We start from the raw sequence: 19,059 nt of genomic DNA, 5'->3' as shown, positions 1-19,059 counted from the left end.
TCTGGTCCTGGCAATTTTTTTCTTTTTAGATCTTTTTTTTTCTTCGGTTTTTCTTTCCTGTGATCAACAACCAACTGCCAGATGGGCTGGACAATCTAGATCCAGTGGTCACCCCAGTCTGGCCAGTGGGCACACGCACCAAATGGGGGCTGGCCTGTGAGTTAAACTCCTTGCGAGGTTGCATACGGCTGAGTCTCGGCTCGAGTCGCAGCATTCCTACTGGCCGACAGATAGCCCCCCCCTTTTCGATGAAGAGCAGGTTCTGTCTGAAGCTGTGCTCGCCTGGTTCCTGGTATGGTAAGTGACTGTCTCCCCCTGGAAGGTTTTGGGGTAGACTTGGGCCCTTCCATGGGACAATCGGACCCCTAGGTTCCCCTCCCCCCCCCCCCCCAGGCACCCACTCATCGATCTGGTGGTCCCTATGGGCCATGTCGCCCTCCCCATCTGCCCCCCCCCCTCCTTTACTGACACTGTGGGGTGGCCTGGTTCACCGCCTGGGGTGGGGGCAGGGTGCTGTGCTAGCGATGGAGGTGTGCGCTGTCGGGAGGAGGCTGTACCTTGTGGGGGCACCTGCCAGGGGCCCCCCTTATTGTCTGTCCCATTTTTCTGAGACCTAAGGATCCCTCCTGGGTCCCTGGGAGCCTCGCGCTGCCACCATTTTGCTGTAGCTTGTGTGCTCAAAGGCCACGTTTGTGTAGTTTGGCAGCCATTTTGCTGTGGTTTGCCATTGAAAATGGCGCCAGTCATGACAGTGGAGCCCTGTGGGTGGCAATTGTAGCTGTAGGAGCCCCTCCTCATCCCCTGGTGCTGACTCCTGGATCTTTTCACTTCCTGATCGCTTCAAGTGGAGTACAGATTATCCTGGTGGCTGCAGCTGCCTGCTGCAGCTGCCTGTTTCTGCTGGGTGGTCCTCTCCCTCTCTGCTCAGGATCAAGTAGGTGCTCTGTTACTGGCAATTAAGTGGTGCTGCCGGAGCGGTGGGGCTGTCCCTTTAGCAGTGGTGCTATACCTTTTCTTGTGTAGTCCCCCTATTGACTCATGGAATCTTTGGAGCACATTTCCCCCCCTGATCCCCTGATCCCCTCTGAGACTGCAGGGCTCTCCGAGTCCCAACCATCAATGCACCGACGGCAGTCCTGGAGTCCTTTGTGCCCCGGGTGGAGGTGGCTTTTGGATAATGGGCTAGCAAAAAGCACCCCCTTCCTTCCCCCCACCTCATCTGTCTCCTCAGATCCTGAGTCTGGTTTGGCCACCTCAGACGTGAGACTCTGCTGGGTCTGCGACCACGCGCCCGGAGTTCTCAGATAGTGAGGAGGATTTCCTCCACTTCTGCAGCCGTGCACAAAAAGGCGCTGTTGGGTGCACTGATTGTATCTGTGCTTGAGACCGTAAAAATGGAGGATGAAGCTAAAGCTGCAATTGAGACGTTGGTTTCATTGGCACTCACAAGCCACCCAGAGTGGCAAAGGGGTTTCCTTTCCCCGCCTATTTTTACAGAATTGTCACGAAAGAGTGGGAATGGCCAAAATGTCCTCTTGTGGTCCCTAAGTGATTTTCTGTGGTACCCCCTATGAGGGGTCCCTTTTAAAAAGTGGATTGTTCCACCGATGGTGGACCCTCCAAAAGTCTCCAGATGGAACAAAGCAACCATGATCCAGGTCGAAGAGTCCCTGACCTTTAAGGACCCAGTTGACAGGAAGGCCAAGGCTGTGGCCCGCAATATGTACACTGTGACGGAACCTCAGACCCACACTATACTTGTGGTCTTCCGTCAGTATACGGCTTCCTCACATTCATGAACATAGATATCAAATCCCAGCCGCTGTCATACAAAGCTAGCCTGACACTTTGTATACTGGAAACAACTAACTGCTTTATTGAAAAAGAAACCTACTTTTATACACTTGAGAAGTATGTCAGTCACAACATGAATTGATAACGAGGTACAGCTGACTCATGGCTAATCCCAATTAACATGCTAATTTAACTCATTTCACTTAAGCAAGCCTGGAAGAACAGACTGCCGGCACCAAAGCTAAAACAAGATACAAATATGCATATCATAGTGTAAATACAGAGAACCCACCGTAAACAATAGGTGAGCAAATTGGCATAATTTACAATTCGTGGAAGACAGGTGTTTGAGCTGACGACATGCATCTGTTACAAGTCTGACCAACTGAAGCAGTCCAAACCATCAATTTATCTGTCACATAGTTTTTTCACACTCAGGAACGGTGCGTACCGTCACATCTTCCCCCCCAAAGGTAGACGAACCAGGTACCAGACCTCCAATCTGTCTGTGCCTGAGTTAGTCGGGTAACTAGTCCCAAAGAGTCAATCCATCATGGCAGCTTCCTTGACAAAGTTCCACATAGTTTCTAAGTTTGTCCTGGTAAGGCGCGTGGAGCTCTTGTAGCCAATTAGTCTGTGAAAGTCTTGTTTGGGCAGGCCAGACTGGGCTCCCTAATAGACACAGGGTGACTTGCACATAAGAAGTGCATAGGGGGTTAAGAGTTATTTCCCAACCTCTCTAAGGTAAGCTGTGTTCCACGGGCCCCCCAACCAAAGTGACTCCAGTCACATCTCTCCCCTTCCGGAAGGAGACTAACACAGGAGGGGACCCCAAATGGGTTGACTTTGACGGTAGTCTGTAGTTCTAGCCCCCCAATGTCTATAGCCACACAGTATCCCAAGCAAATTGTCCCAAAGGGAGCATTACTCACGCAGCCAACCTCTGCCTCTCTTGTAAAACATACCCGCTGCTGTGGATAAACCTGGACTGGCCCTTCTCTTTCAGTTCTTTCAGCTGCTGGAGAGAAGACAGGGTGGCTGGGTTCACTCCCTCATGCTGTTGGGGACCTGGGCCGTCTGCCCAGCATCCCTGGGATATAGAGGTGGAGACTGCAGTCCCATCCACTATCACAGAAACTTCATTTTTTGTACATTGAGGGCAGAGGCCAGCCGCACTCTGCTCTGTTGCCAGCACTTCTGCTGGGGACTTCACGTAATCCGCTCCAGGTAACTGTTGGGAGGGAGGACGACAACCTTCTCTCTCTTCTCCCCCTGGATCCTGATCTGCTGCTGGGGGGTGATCACCAATTTCTCACCCTGGGCCTCTGGAATTGCTGAAAGTTCAGGGCAGGGGCTGGTGGCACTTGGGCCCAGTACCAACACTTTGGCGGGTGATTTATCTTCCATATCATCCTCCGATGGAAAGTTAATTCTGTGATCTGTGTTTGGGGAATGAAGATGGCTTCCTCTTCACCCATACCTTTATCCAGCGGCTGATCAGATGCATTCCTCCATCCAAGCTCGTCCTGTGCAGAAACGGGTTCGTCAAGGTGAGTCAGCACTTGCTGCATCCGCCATAAGACCTCCGCATCCAAAACCGTGGGTGCAGGTGAGCAAAGCACACTTTTACTGTGCCACATTGACAATTCTTCAGTCAGGATTTCTGGACTGTCAGCTGATACTTCTGGATGTTCCCAGGCAAGGGGAGCCCAGACCCAGCACTGAGCAGAGTCTAGCAGCCATCTGTAGGCTTTCTCCAGCTCCCATTCCTGATTGGCTCAAAATTCCAACTCTTCCAGTGCCCAGTGCAGGTCCAAGACATTCAGCATCTGTTCTCTGTATTCTAAGATTTCCTCCAAACGCCACTCCAAATCGCTCCCAAAGTCGGGGTCCTCAGACAGCCTCTCTAATAACAGCCCCAGGCCGCCGTAGCAAAAGCCTTCCGTTGGGCTGTTATCTGCTGTCCATGGGCACACTTGGGTTACATACCAGCGGACGGCCCTATAGCTCTCATCCAACCGCATCTCCGCCTGGACCAGCCTGCTTAACTCAGCTTTCCATTCCTTATGCGGTTGTCTCCCCAAAAACACCATTTGCATTTTGTACTGCGATCAGTACCTTTCCTGGAAGAAGGGGAAAATTTTTCCCTGGTGTCACTGCTCACGGGCTAGCGCTTCCTCCCAGAGTTCCAAGCGGATTGAATCATGCCATCCCAGCAGGACCTTCTCTGACACTGGTCCTCTGTGCATCTCTCGCAACCTCCTTCCGAATTCCTCTTCCATGGCGGCTGATATCTGTACCTCTCCTCTTCTGCTCCCCGAACCTTGGATCCCGGGGGAGGATTGGATGTTCCAGACTGCAGGAAGCATCCCACCACTTGCCACCAATGTGACGGAACCTCAGACCCACACTGTACTTGTGGTCTTTCATCAGTATACGACTTCCTCACAGTCATTAACATAGATATCAAATCCCAGCCGCTGTCATACAAAGCTAGCCTGACACTTTGTATACTGGAAACAACTAACTGCTTTATTGAAAAAGAAACAAGACTTTTATACACTTGAGAAGTATGTCAGTCACTACATGAATAGATAACGAGGTACAGCTGACTCATGGCTAATCCCAATTGACATGCTAATTAACTCATTTCACTTAAGCCAGCCTGGAAGAACAGACTGCCGGCACCAAAGCTAAAACAAGATACAAATACACATATCATAGTGTAAGTACTGAGAACCCACCGTAAACAATAGGTGAGCAAATCAGCATAATTTACAATGCATGGAAGACAGGTGTTTGAGCTGATGACATGCATCTGTTACAAGTCTGACCAACTGAAGCAGTCCAAACCATCAATTTATGTGTCACATAGTTTTTTTACTCTGTGACGGTGCGTACCTGGCTGGTTCTGCACTGAGGCCGGTATTTGTCATTGCACTGGTGTCGCATGCTCTCACCGAGTGGGCTAAGCTTTTATGCCATGACCTGGCGGGGATGCCGCTCCCCCCTGCCTTTGCTGAGCTGGCGGACCAGTTGGTTCAGGGGCTGCAGTTTATCTGGGATGCCTCTTTTGAATGCTGCTCCCCTAGTCGCTAGGCTGTTTTAGCAGTGGTCCTTTGGCGTATTTTTTGGCTCAAATGCTGGTCTGCTGACCAGACTTTGAAGAAGGCCTTGACTGATCTTCCTTTTCAAGGAGATCACCTGTTTGGAGCTACCCTGGATGACGACATTAAGGGTCTCACAGGGGGTAAGAGTACCTTTCTTCCACAGCCTACTAAGGGTAAGGACCCTTGTCTCAGATGTGGGCCTTCTTTCTCAGCTCATACATTTTTTTTTTTTTCGTCCCTCAGGGGCGACTAATGAGATCAAAGCCATTCAGGGCCTCCTTTGGTGGATCCAAGTGAACTCGGTCTGGCAAATAAAGAGCGGGCTTATCCAGACCCGCGGACAAGGCTTCTTCAGCATGAAGGTGTGCCCTCACCCGTATTGGGGAGTGGGGTGACGTCTTCGCTGGTTTCCGGACCTGTGGACTCTCCTGGTACAAGACAAGTGGGTCCACGAAGTAATAGTCTGGCTACAAGATCGAGTTTCACGCTTGCTCCCTCCATCAAGGTCCTTACCTTCAAATTTGCGCCTGTTCCTGGACAGCTTGCAGGGTCTGTTTGGGGCAGTACAAGACCTGTTACTTCAAGGGGTGATTGTCCCAGTTCCGACATCGGAACGTTTTCAGGGTAACCTGTTTACAGTTCCCAGGAAGGAAGGCAAGGTGCGTCCAATCCTGGACCTCAAGGCGCTGAACTGCTTTGTGTGGGTGCAGAAGTTCAGAATTGAGTCCATTCGCACGGTGGTGGCATCCCTGCATCAGGAGTATTTTCTTGCCTCTATCGACATCACGGATGCTTACCTTCCCATTCTAATATGTGCCAGTCACCAGCGCTTCCTCTGCTTTGCCGTGGGAGAGGAGCATTATCCATTTGTGGGGTTACCCTTTGGTCTCGCCTCTGCTCCTCGGGTCTTCACAAAAGTATTAGCCCCGGTGTTAGCATTGTTACGCCAGCGGGGGATTGCGATGCTGGGCTACTTGGGCGACCTCCTTCTGTGAGTGGAGTCTTACTGCTCTGGTGGAAAACCTGGAAATCCCCATACGAACTCTGAGGGAGGTTGGCTGGATTCAGAATTTTCAGAAGTCTGCTCTGCTTCTGTCCACAAAGCTGGACTACCTGGGTCTGACTCTGGACTCTGCCTTAGCCAGAGTGCTCCCTTCTGTGGACAAACTCCAGAAACTGCAGGCTTGAATTCGTCTCCTGCTGTCCTGGGCCTGATGGTGTCTGCATTTGAGGCGGTTTCGTTTGCACAGTTCCATATGAGGCCCCTGCAAAAGGAAATTCTGGCCAAATGGGAGAAAGCTCCAGAGTCTCTGGACCATCTGATCTGGTTGAACCGGGAAATGAGAGTCCCGGATATGGTGGCTTCAGCTGGGCAAATCCTTTCTCCCCTTGTATTGGACAGTGGTCACCAAGGATGCCAGCCTTTCCGGCTGGGGAGGTATCCTTGGCAAAAATTCTGCTCAGGAGATATGGCTACTGGAAGTGTATAGGCAACCTTCCGATCAATGTCTTGGAACTCCAAGCGATCAGACTGTGCCTGGACCATTGGACAGATCATCTTCAGGGATGTCCAGTGCGCATTCAATCGGACAATGCCACGGCCGTGGCTTTTGTCAATCACCAGGGGGGCACAAGGAGTGTCTTGGCAGCTCTGGAGGTAGCCGGCATTGTAAGGTGGGCAGAATGGTTCGATCCAGCCCTCTCCACCGTACACATTCCCCGGAGGGGTGGGGGGTAAACTGGCAGGCAGATTACCTCAGTCGGCAGGCGTTGGATCAAGGGGAATAGTCTTAATCACGGAGGTGTTTCATCAGTTGTCTCTTGTGGGGGTATTCCCAAGGTGAATCTGTTAGCATCTCGGCTCAACAGAAAGGAGCAGAGGTTTGTGGCTCCGGTCATGGGATCCTCTGGCGGGCGCCACACTGGCCCTGTGGGGTCAGTATAGTTTGATTTACGCCTTCCTTCCTCTCAAGCTTCTGCCAAGACTTCTACGTAGGATTGAGGCAGAAGGGCTTCAGGTCATCTTAGTGGCCCTGGACTGGCCTTGCTACGCCGATCTGGTCCCCGGCGGCAGGTCCCCAACTTTCCTTCAAAGCTTCCTCTCAGGTAGGATCTGCTGTCCCAAGGACCAATTTTCCATCCTGCTTTAGTCGCTGGTTTTGATGGCTTGGCCAATCGCCCCAAAAACGCCAAGATGTGAACGTAGCCTACAGCAAACCTTGGGAGAAATATGGGGATGGCTATTGCTGACCACCTCCCTAAAAATGAAAGTTCTAGTTGATATGCTTGCTCTCTGGTTCCAATACTTTCTGACCTAGAATGAGTGTAAACTTCAGAAATTTGAAAGTAATGTTGACGTCCTTCTCTGCATACTTGTTCCAGGTCTGTGACTATTTAGTATTGAAGCCAGAGGGTCAGTATCATAGCCTGACAATTGGCATTCTCAGACTTGATCAACAATGGAAGCCTCTGTATTACTCTTATAGAGGGCTCACCCTCCTGTGTTCTTATTTTCTATGCATTTACCATTGCAACACCAGGAGGAAAATTGTGTGACACATGAGAGCCATTGCTCAGCCTTCATTTTTAATGATTGGATTGGAAAGCAGTTGTAGGATTTAGGATTTTCTGGTCTGATTTTTCTGCTCTAGAATAAAGGTGGGAGCTGGAAATTGTTAATATAGAGCCGGGATCGCCAAACTATAGCCCTCCAGCTGTTGCCTAACTAAACGTCCCATGAGGCATTGTAAAAAGGACATTCACTGACATGACTAGGCATGATGGGAATTGTAGTTCCTGAACTGGAGGGCCACAGTTTGCAAACTTCTGATATAGAGTAAAAGGGATACTCCCGGGTGACACTTATTTTTTATTTTTTTTTCCCCCGAAGACCAGTCTGAGTGTTGGGCAGGTTGGCATTTGTTTCAATGCAATGATCAATCGCTAGTATCACAAGCTATTGTTTCCACAGATCTTCCAGATTTCTAGAAACTTAAGACTGATCAAGAAGAGCAAAAGAGAAAAAAACTTTGCTCTTCGGACAAGGACAGGACAAGTTTTTCAATTTATTAGGAAATCAAGATATACAGATTTAAAATGTGGAACTGCTGAAATCCATTATAATGCAGTCAAGGACCTTCCCTGAATTATGCTGATGGAACTAAATACCTCACACAGAGCAAGATGCAGGGGTAGTTGATTCACCAGAGCTGAGTCTTTTCCCCTGATATAAGCCTTTAAGCTATGGCATATTAAATAAGGCACACTTTATTCCCAGTGTATGTAATTGTTCTGTATGTTGTGTGCCCAGACTAGAAGGGAATAGTGCTTTGTGCTTTTCTTCAATGCCACACTGTTGGAAATTCCCAAACCGCTATAATAAAAAAGCACAATGTCTACCTCCATTATTTTTGTAGCATTCTATTGGCTAAAAAAAGCAGGTCCACTTTGTGAAATTTTGCCAGTTCAAATCAGCCCCTATCATAATGATGCCTGCTTATTTGTGGTGATCTTTGTGGTTCCCAGAAATGAACGTCATAACCCTGATAATGCAAATTTCTTATTTGTTACCATTCTATGTGGCATTTTGTGCTTGCAGAATAGCTGCTAGAAACCCTTTCCCTGATTGCAGAAGTTCTAGTTCTCAAAATGCCATATTCCTTTAGTGCTTTAGTAAATTTAGTCATACTTTTAGTCATACTTTATCCTTTACCCCTCATTAACGTTAAACTTTTGAAAAATAATTCCTTCTCCTCTTTATGAGATCATTAATTTTTTCTTTTGTCCTACATTTTCAAGGTTTATCTGCAAAAATAATGGTGTCCTCTTCGAGAATCAGCTACTTCAGATTGGCCTGAAATCTGAGTTTCGGCAAAATTTGGGTAAGCGTTAGTAATGCAGTCTGAGCTATTAAATGTTTATCCAAGCTGCCAAAATAAGTTGTTTTATAACCGGGGTATATGCCGGGAATATAAATGCAAACACGATACTTAAAGCAATAAAACTCTACAGATGTGAAAAATATATACAATGCAGCTAACATTCGTTGTTTATATTCATTCTCTTGTGTCTGTGATTATGTTTTAGAGAAAGCGATAGCGCAGTCTATATTGCAAGAAAAAAAGGTTAGTATGTATAGGTCAGCACTGCTCAAAGTGCCATAAATCATTAAGTAAATATTATAATGAATTAATAAATAATCATCAAATAAATAATGAATAAATAATCATCAAAGTGCTCAGTGCAAACTGTGCTCAAACTTTTAGTGCAACACTATATAAAAAATAAATGTCCTCCTATTTCAGTTTGAACAGTTCATAAAAGCAATGGTGCTGCAAAGTGCTTCAGTGCTCCACTCTGAAGAAAGTGCTAGTGCTCCCCCTTTTGGTCCCTACTCACCGGAACAGTGTGCAACTCTTAAAACACAAACTGTGCGGGATTGTTGTGCCCTTCAGAGATATCCTCAAAGTCTGGTGTTCCAATCGCCGTTCCTGTGCTCAGCTGTGGGAGGCTGCTGGAGTTTAGTGCCGGCCGGGTTTCCCCTCAATGGTATAAGGAAATAAAGCTCACCATGGTGAAGTACGTTGAGAAATTTTATTAGATCCAAAAGAAATACACTTACAATAAAAATAGATCAACAGCGCCTTGCGGTCCAGTGGTTACTGCTGGCGTCTAGAGCGTACTATTGGATTAAATAGCAGTACACTCCTCCTACTACACCCTGTGGCGTGCGGTACACCTCACGTTCTCATTGGAAGTATATAGGTATATCGTGTAAGCACTCATTCCAATAATACTCTGCCATAATTTACTAATATCTAAACTCTTGCTACTATAAATACTGGGCAATGTAATAAAATATTATTATTCTACGCTGTCACCATTAAACTAAATGGAGGTCTGTAGAACCTAGTGACCCCTAGTGGACATATATTATATAGATCTCAAACTCATGTTCCATTACATATTATGCTAAAAATAATCGCACCATCATTCAAAATTCCTTAATGTGACCTAAAAATCGTAGACCATAAATACTTGTATGTATGCCCCACTACTTAGGTCCCTGTAAATTCTTGAAGGCATACATACATACATATTATTAAAAATTAATCTACTAAAATATATAACATTTTAGTAGTTTTTTTATGATAATTTTTTATGGTCTATGATTTATGACTATAGTAGCAAGAGTTTAGATATTAGTAAATTATGGCAGAGTATTATTGGAATGAGTGCTTACACGATATACCTATATACTTCCGATGAGAACATGTGGTGTACCGCACGCCACAGGGTGTAGTAGGAGGAGTGTACTGCTATGTAATCCAATAGGACGCTCTAGATGCCAGCTACAGATGATGCCCAGGGGGAGAGGGAAGCGTATCTAGCGAGGCAGAGCGTACGATGTCCTATTCGGTCGGTGGAACGCACACTGCAGGAGCAGTAACCACTGGACAGCAAGGCGCTATTGATCTATTTTTATTGTAAGTGTATTTCTTTTGGATCTAATAAAATTTCTCAACATACTTCACCATGGTGAGCTTTATTTCCTTATACCATTGAGAGCCACAGCCGAGCACAGGAACGGCAATTGGAACACCAGACTTTGAGGATATCTCTGAAGGGCACAACAATCCCGCACAGTCTGTGTTTTAAGGCCTCAGTTGCACACTGTTCCGGTGAGTAGGGACCAAAAGGGGGAGCACCAGCACGTTCTTCAGAGTGGAGCACTGAACCACTTTGCAGCATAATTGCTTTTATGAACTGTTCAAACTGAAATAGGACTTTTTCTTTTTTATATAGTGTTGCACTAAAGGTTTGAGCACGGTTTGCACTGAGCACTTTGATTATTTATTCATTGATTAATTATTCATTATAATATTTAATTTATGGCACTTTTAGCAGCACTGACCTACACATAACTTACATTTAAAGGCACACGCACATTATTTGTCAGCAGCAGTTTTCACTTAATTGTATTTATATTAGCACTTGTATACCCATAAGCGCGAGGATCTCCCTTTCATTTTTATGAAAGAAAAGTTATAAGGTTGTTTGAAAGCTAATTTCCCCTGCTTTAGTATGATGTGTATGTATTGAAAGAATGCATAGGCAATAGGTTTTTCCGTTAAGAAAAATGCATGTCTTACAGTCAGTAGATCCAGAGACTCGGGTTCAGTGCCAGGACAAGGTCATTTAGGGCCCAGGCAAAGATGCCAAACTGTGCCTTTCCTACTAAGATGTAGGAGCACTACGTCAGAAAAACCCCTTCCCTCCTTCCCAAAAAATCACACTACTCTGCAGGCTTAGCCCTTAGGCATAAATTCTCCCCAAACAAAACTTTCCCCTCCTCCCACGATTACATATCTGCCTCTGATTAAATCCTCCCTCCCAGCACAAATCTTTGCCCCCTCATCCCATTTTTTTTCTCTCCCCAAATGAGCCCTCCTAGCATAAACCCTCCCTTCAAAATCACCCCTCCTAGCACAAATACCCCCCAATCAGCCAACCTACCAAATCTCCCCTTAAAAAAAAAAGGTTTACACCTATAATTTTTTTGTGCAATTGAAGTTTTGCAGAAACACTTTACAGTCCATTTTAACAAGGTTTCCTATGGGTCACATTCACATCTGTGCATTTTATGGAAAGGGCCAGGGACTTTTTTCTGGTTTTTGGTTCCATAGACTTCAATGGATCAAAAATGTGTATTGAAAAACGCAAAATGCCCCTGGAGCTGCAACCTGCATAGTTGTGAACTAGGCCTCAATAGCCGGGACCCGCTGATTGGCTTGTGCGCCTTTGCCCGGAAGTGCTGGTTCACGTATCTAGTATGTGATCCAATGCAGAAGAGCCTACTCCTATGTGAGGCGGTCGGCAGGCGGTTAATTTAACAGGTATTTGCTTCAAGAATACAGAGCTGTTGTATTACCATCTGTAGCCTGCAGAGAGCAGTCTAAGCATTTATTCATTTAGCCATGTCTTGATCTTTTCTCTAGGTCGTATGTTTATTTTCTATGGCAACAAGATGTCTTCTCAGTTCCAGAACTTCACTTCAACACTAATGTGCTCAGATGAACTTAAAGCCAATATCCTTTCCAAAAATGATTGATAATTGTGTAAATAGCTGTGCTTATGTATACAAGTAATGGTACTTGCCGTACAAATGGAGGTTGTGCAAAGCACAGAAAATTATTTGTGTAAAGCTTAATGGTGTAATAGTAATCCTAAAGGACTTGTTCTAGTATATATGAATGCATTGTTCTTCCATCCTTATGTCCTGCTCCAGAACATCCCATAGAGATTTTTTTCTCCACTGCTGAGTCCACCTCTTGGCCACAGCTGGTTTTAGGCAATCGTATTCCCACTTTGTTCTTCCTGAGGGTTCCCCGCTTCCTGCTCCACTATTGGCCTCCCCATTGATGTTCGATAAGGGTGTTAATTAACCCCTTTGCGCTGCATTAGTGGCCAATGGCAGTGTTAACTGCTTTGTAATGCAGTATGAAGGGTTAATCAACACTACCACTGGCCACTTATGCAGGCCATACATGGAGTGAGTTTCTTTCCTGCAACCACAGGTTTGCAGTAAAAAAATTTGCTTGATTTCCCCATTAACACAGACAGGGAAAGGGGGGTTCAGGGGAAGCAATACTCGCTGGGAGGAGACAGTGATTATCGCTATACCAGCCACTAGTGATTATCGCATGTAAAATCTGGCAGATTAGTTGTACCCAAGTTGATAGATTACCTTGGTACAATCAGCCTGCCTGTACATGTTCGGGCATGGTTGGAATCTCAGCCAGTTCCTGCTAAACCTGCCTAATTTGAACCGTCTATGGCTGGCCTATTGCAGAAGCAGTCAGTGTAGTGTGAAAATGTATCTAAAGGCAAAACTTTTTTTCAGTTTTGGATAGAATAGAAAGGGATAACATCTGTCAAGTTTTTATTCCTTTTCTGCTCATGTTTGGGAGGTTCACCCCTTTTGTCATGTTTACCTTTTTTATTATCAAAAGTGAAAGTTAAAAAAATCCAACATTTTGGATTGTCCCCAGAACAGTAATAGAGGGGAAATATTCCAATGGGGCACTTGTTCTGATGACAACCACTGACCCTTCATTTTGAAGTGAAATCTACCCAGTGGGACAAAGATGGCAAAAAAAACATGACGGGTTTTAACTCTTGCTTTTTCTAAAATGGAAAAAAATGTTTTGCCTTTTGGTCCTACTTTAACAACCCATGCTGTTTATTGGCCAGTGTCAAGGTTTAACCCCTTCACCCTTACCTACTTTGCACTCAACCTGCTCCTACGTGGCACCACTCTTTTAGTGTCTGAATGATGTTATGTCAGAGGCCAGGGCTAATGGTCATCTATCAGGACAACATCATTCCACTGGTCATCTATCAGGACAACATCATTCCACCTAACGGAAGTGTGACTTGTCTTGGATGCAGGGTTGAACAGAATGCCCCAGCACTCCGCACCCCTCTTCATCCACACTCATTGAGAACACCATTGAGCGTTACCCTGGCTGAGAGACTTAAAGGATAGGGATCCTCCCGTCCCTGTTAAATTGCAATCTACCAAATCTGGTAATTCTTATTTTCAGATTTTGCAGGATTTTCTTCTAACTAGTCTTCTGTTAACATTTGTTTTACCAGGCAGATATTCACGCCACCTCAGGTGCCAGTTTTAGGCATTGGGTCCTAAAAGCTTCTCACTGACTGACTTGTTAAGTAGGCCTGTTGGCATTTGTTTGCCATGTTGCCCACCCCTCAGCTGGACTGCTTTTTGACATCCTGTGGTAGACTAAAGATCCTGTGTGGTAGAGCTGTACGATTTTGGATAAAATGAGAAGTGCAATTTCTTTCGTTCATCGACGGACACATCGCTCCATAATTCATAACTACTGGGTTATATTGCCTCCTTCAGGAATAGGACTAGGCAGAAAAAAACACATGACTAGGCCCATGGGCTGTCCTCAGCTTGGTATATAACCCCCTCTCTGCTCTAGGTAATCAGTTTTAATTGGTCTAGTCAGCTTTTTTTTTTCTCATTCGTTAGATTTTTAGTTTTTCTCTTGGGAGATCTACAATCAAATGCCGGGCTGGGCGATGGGCTGGATAATCTAGATCCAGTGGTCCCCCCCCCCCCCCCCCAGTCAGCAAGCCCGTGCAGACCGCATCTACATGCCAGGTTGGCCACCACATAGCCTCATGGACACAGGCTGGCCCCCGAGTTAAACGTCTTACAGGGTCGCATACAACAAGGCTTGGATCCGAGTCGCACTCGGCACCCCTCCTCATCCACACTAATTGAGAACACCATTGAGTGTTACCCTGGCTGAGAGACTCAAAGGATCGGGATCCATCCTTCCATGTTAAAGTGTAATCTACCAAATCTGGTAATTCATCTTTTTCAGATTAGCAGGATTTTCTGCTACCTAGTCTTCTGTTCACATTTGTTTAACCAGGGTTTGGGTCTGAGTCGCAGCGGTCCCTTGGCCGACAGCTCCCCTACTCCAGTGGCGAGGATTCTGTCTGGAGTGTTAGTCACCATGAAAGGATAAGTACAGTCCCCCCCCTCTCCACCTTTGGCAGTTTTTTTGGGGTTGGCGCGGGCAACCTCCAGGGATGGTCGGACCTGCCTGCAGGTTCCCTTCTCCCATCCTTAAAAATCTGTGAGCTGGACCTGTCCGGCCAGTGAGCACGTGCAGATCGAAGCACCGCGCTAGGTCAGCGGCGACATAGCCCCACTGGGCGGGGGCTGGCCTGCGAGTTAAACGTCTCGCGAGGACGCATACAAACTGGCTTCGGCCTGAGTCGCAGCGTTTCCTCCTGGCTGGCAGCACCCCTATTAGGATAGAGCGGTGTCCATTAGGATGGAGCATGGGAAGTAGCTGTATCCCCCCGCCCCCCACTACCCCTGGAGGATTTTGGACGTGAGCCCCTCCCTGATCGCAAACCCGCTAGTAAAGAATTTCCTAAAAATTCTGTTAGTGTTTTCGGTTCTCCAGAAATTTGAGAATATTCGGGAGATTCCCTTGTCTGTTATCCTAAAAGGTGACATTCTTGGTGGCTAATACCTTGGCCCGCAGGGTATAGGAAATTGGCGGCATTATCCGGTCGATGTCCCTATGTGGTGGTCCATAGGGATAAAGTGGTTCTTTGTCCCTGACTATCTTTTTTGCCCAAAATTTGTCTCTGTCTGGCTCCATTTGAATGAGGACATTGTGTTGCCTTCCTTGTGTCCCAAGCCGGCTCATCCTAAGGAATTTGATTTGCATACCTTGGATGTGGTTCGTGCTATTCTGGTGTATCTGGCAGCTACTGAGTCCTTTCGGAGGTCGGACTTGCTTTTTGTGCTTACACACGGACCAAGAAAAGGGCTGGCCATTTCTTCGGCTATCATCTCCCAAAACGGTGTGACATAAAACATTGCAACGACCACCATTTTATTCTCGAGGGTCTCTTATAAAAAAAAAATATATATATATATATTTTGGGATTCTAAGTAATTTTTTATTGCAAAAAATGCTAATTTTAACTTGTAGGCGACAAGTGTCTTAATCTTCAAGTGGTTCAACTGACCGTATTTACAGACCGAAGTTGATCCCTTTGATCTAAAAGAACAAAATGATACAATGTTTCTGTTTATCTCTCAGCGCTGAGCAATGTTGTGATAAATTTTGCCGGCTGTTTTTATTATTTTTTTTTATTTGACAGCTTTGAGCAGAGAACAGCTCTGCACTTACATGAATCATGAAAATCGAGATCACAACTATTTAACAATTAATCGTGCAGCTCTACTGTGTGCTGTACTGTACAACTAAGACTTAACCATCAAAATCTGTCAATAAATTACTCGGGTCTCGCCCTCCTATTCTTTATGATCTCCATATTGTATGCCGCCAAACTGAGGCTTGCTTGGAGGGGCTTGGATTATATATAGGGGATATCCCTGCAGTCCCCCCCCCCCCCCCCCCATAGTGTCTAACTGCCTGAAGGTGATGCATATAACTCACGATTACTCACTAAAGATCCTGTGTCCTCTACTTCAAGAAATGGATTTTACGGGTAAGTCAGAAACCCTGTTTGAGTTCTAAAATTTCAAAAGTAAATGTACTTCAATAATTGAAGACCTATTCTCACCAGTTTATGCAGAATCTAGTCGTAGTTGTTACACTGCCCGTTCTTATTATAGAAGCATAGAAACCAATCCGCTTCTAACTTCAGCTTGTTCAATTGAAAGTGATTGTAAACGATCACCTTGTATAACAACCCATTCAGTTTAAAATAGAAATGAAAGAATAAACATTTTGGTATACATATAAAAAAAAAAAATAACTTCTCTTTTTTTATAAGTGATGACATTCCCTCTGTTCTCCGCTGCATAAGAGCAGGAGGGGGAGGCAGAAACAGCAGCACATTGAGCTTTCCAGTGAATGGCTATGCAGCGAGGGCATGTTAGGACAAATCTGATCACTGGAGGAGGGCACAGTGAGTTCTCAACATAGCTAGAGAACTGACCATGGTGTGCTCTTTTGCTTAGTGTGGTCAGTTTTTAATAGGAAAGCAGCGGGACTGGCAGGAACACCAGGGATTTCACACAAAGAAAGCAATACACAGGGAACAGAATACTTTCTCATACAAGTACATGGTACAGCAGGCACATATCAGGAATATGAAGTGCTAGGGTAACAAACACTTTAAGCTTTGACAATAAAACCTGGAAGCTGATTGGGATCTATGCAGAGCTGCTTTAAAAAGGAGCCTGTTTAGTGAACATAGCACACACCTACCTAAAGTTTAATGCTTCAGATAATGGTGCACTGTATAAATTCTGGATTTACCATTAGAAGCTATGCGCCTGTGCCTTTATTTTAGATGGCAGCATTAAAGAAGAGACTTTAGTTCTGTAGTTGATCAAACATTTTTTCCCCCATCCTAAGAAGAAATGTGCTCCTCTTAAATAAGCATAGTTACAGTTTTGGCTTATTATAAGCCAAGTTAAGTCCAGTTAAAGAAGAAAATGTTCTTTGTAAGAAGGTATTTAGCAGAGGGCTGTCGTTTTGGGCATCAAAAGTAGTGTTATCAGTTTCCAGTGATGGAAATCTTTCCCGCCACATAAAATATAAAGTATTAAAAAGGCCATAAGAGTTTCACAGAGTATGTGCATGAATGTCAGTTATACAATTTTTCGAGAACATGAATTTTCACAAGAAATTTCAAATTTTCTATGGAATCTCTAACTTCGTGCCGGCGGCTAAATTGCCATTGATTGTTGCACTTCATTCACCTCTGTGGCTTAAAGAGTCACTAAATCCACATCCTAAAAAACTATCAAATGGCATAATACATGCTGTTCATACTTGGTCACTATGAGATTTGTTTTCTGTATTCTGCAAAAAGAAAACCTGGTCGATCCTGCTGCTCTCTATCTTCATCTTCTGTTCATGTCCCCAATTTAGCTTGGGATTTTGCAGAGCAGTGTTGGCAGCTCTGCACATGGTCCGTTTTCTGTGAGTTTCTATGCTGATTAGTTCTCCCCGATCACATCTGATCAGCCCATGTGACTAGTGGTAAAAGACAGCCCGCTTCTTCCCTTCCTCCCTCCTCCATGCACACTAACGAGCTAAACGCAATTGGGGCGGGGCATATTGCATGTAGATTATTGGAGGCTTTACCTCCCTCTTATTCGAAATCATAGGCTGGAGGGGTGTGACACAGCGTATGACTGGCAGAAATCCACCCACGCCGTGCTGTTTTTACAAAATAAAGATCTGATTGCAAATATAAATTTGTATGCCAATTTAACCGCTTGCCGACCGGCCATCGTAGTTTTGCTGCGGCAGGTTGGCTCGGTTTCATGAAACGACGTACCTGTACTTCCCTTTGTGTACAGATAGGTGGCGCGCATGCGCCTTCACTGAGGTGCACAGATTGGCTAGAGGGGGAGCCAATCAGCGAGTCCGGTGGACGCAATGTCCGCTGGGCACCCGCAATCGCTCGGGTGCGGTGCGAATTTAGCCATACAAAGTGTATGGCTGAACTCGCACCGCACAGCCGATCGCATGTAATGAAGGAGCAGTGCGCTCCGACATTGCATGCGATCGCCGCATCAGTGTGAACCGGCACTAAGGGGTAAAACTTTAAGGGGTTACATTTGAGATTTATGTATTTTTACTCTGTATTCCAAAGTCTGGTGTTTTTTTTTTTTTCTGTTTTGGTTTTGTTTTTGTGACCAGCAACAGAGGACTATAGGCTCCTGCTGTTTGTTCCCATGCAGATAGAGGCCATGTGACAGCTGTATTTTGATAAGGAAAAGGTACTTTGTTTTTTATTTTCTTATTACAGTGCTATCCTCTACATACAGAAATAGGACAATATAAAATGGCGTATGTTAGTATCACTTTAACTACAAATCACTAAAGGAGAGAAATTTGTAGCGGAGCACTACCCAATGGTGTAGCACTATTGCCATTGGCTTTAGTGGTTATATTGCTAGCGGTTACTTATTAGTAATGTGAAGCAGTGACTTATCTCTGCTACAAAATTCTCATGTGACTCAACCTTTATGATTAAATATGATTATTTGCTTTGTTTTCAAAAAAGCACAAAACACATTTGCACATACGGTTTCACTGATGGAAACTTCAAAAACTTTCTCTGCTTTGTAAGACTTATTATTGAGGTTACATGTTCAATATCAAATGTGCAGTGTAAACATAATGTATGCATTTTCAAAGAGCAAGGTCTGTCAATCTGCAATGCCTTATTCTCCTTGACGGCCCTGCATGTCTGAATCTCCAGTCTAAGCCAGTGGAGTCTACAGTTGATGGAGGTGCCCAGGTACAGCAAGTGGTCAACATTGAGTGTGTGCAAGAGTTTGTGGAAGCCCCGGTCCTCAACATCCAGTTCAGGTATGGCCACCCTCTCATTTCTGTTGTGAAGGCTTCTGGACTCCACATCCAATTCAATCCAAATGGACCTCCACTGCACTTCAAAGTATTCAAAACGCTGAAATCAGCATTTCTGAATACTGACAGTTTTTATTCTGAGTCATTGGCAGCTGAGTAAACCGGAAGGGACATCCCTTTCCGGGTTAAATGATCGAAGACCCGATCAAAGCCAAATCCGGCTTCCTTAAGGACTCCAA

The 19,059-nt window shown here is 45.4% G+C and overlaps 1 protein-coding gene across 1 annotated transcript in view; it reads left to right on the top strand.

Annotated features, from left to right (window-relative positions):
- LOC309565092 (AP-2 complex subunit alpha-2-like) overlaps positions 1–19,059 on the top strand; it is a 201,100-nt gene that overhangs the window by 162,930 nt on the left and 19,111 nt on the right. The window contains exons 18-20 of the mRNA XM_082269852.1: positions 8,703–8,785; positions 11,903–11,992; positions 18,700–18,823. Coding sequence (XP_082125978.1) covers positions 8,703–8,785; positions 11,903–11,992; positions 18,700–18,823 — 297 coding nt within the window. The remainder of the gene's footprint in view (positions 1–8,702; positions 8,786–11,902; positions 11,993–18,699; positions 18,824–19,059) is intronic.

Source organism: Pelophylax lessonae (assembly GCF_965119305.1).
Source record: "Pelophylax lessonae genome assembly, chromosome: 10".
Classification (NCBI taxonomy): Eukaryota; Metazoa; Chordata; class Amphibia; order Anura; family Ranidae; genus Pelophylax; species Pelophylax lessonae.
This window is presented reverse-complemented; position numbering and strand designations above follow the sequence as displayed.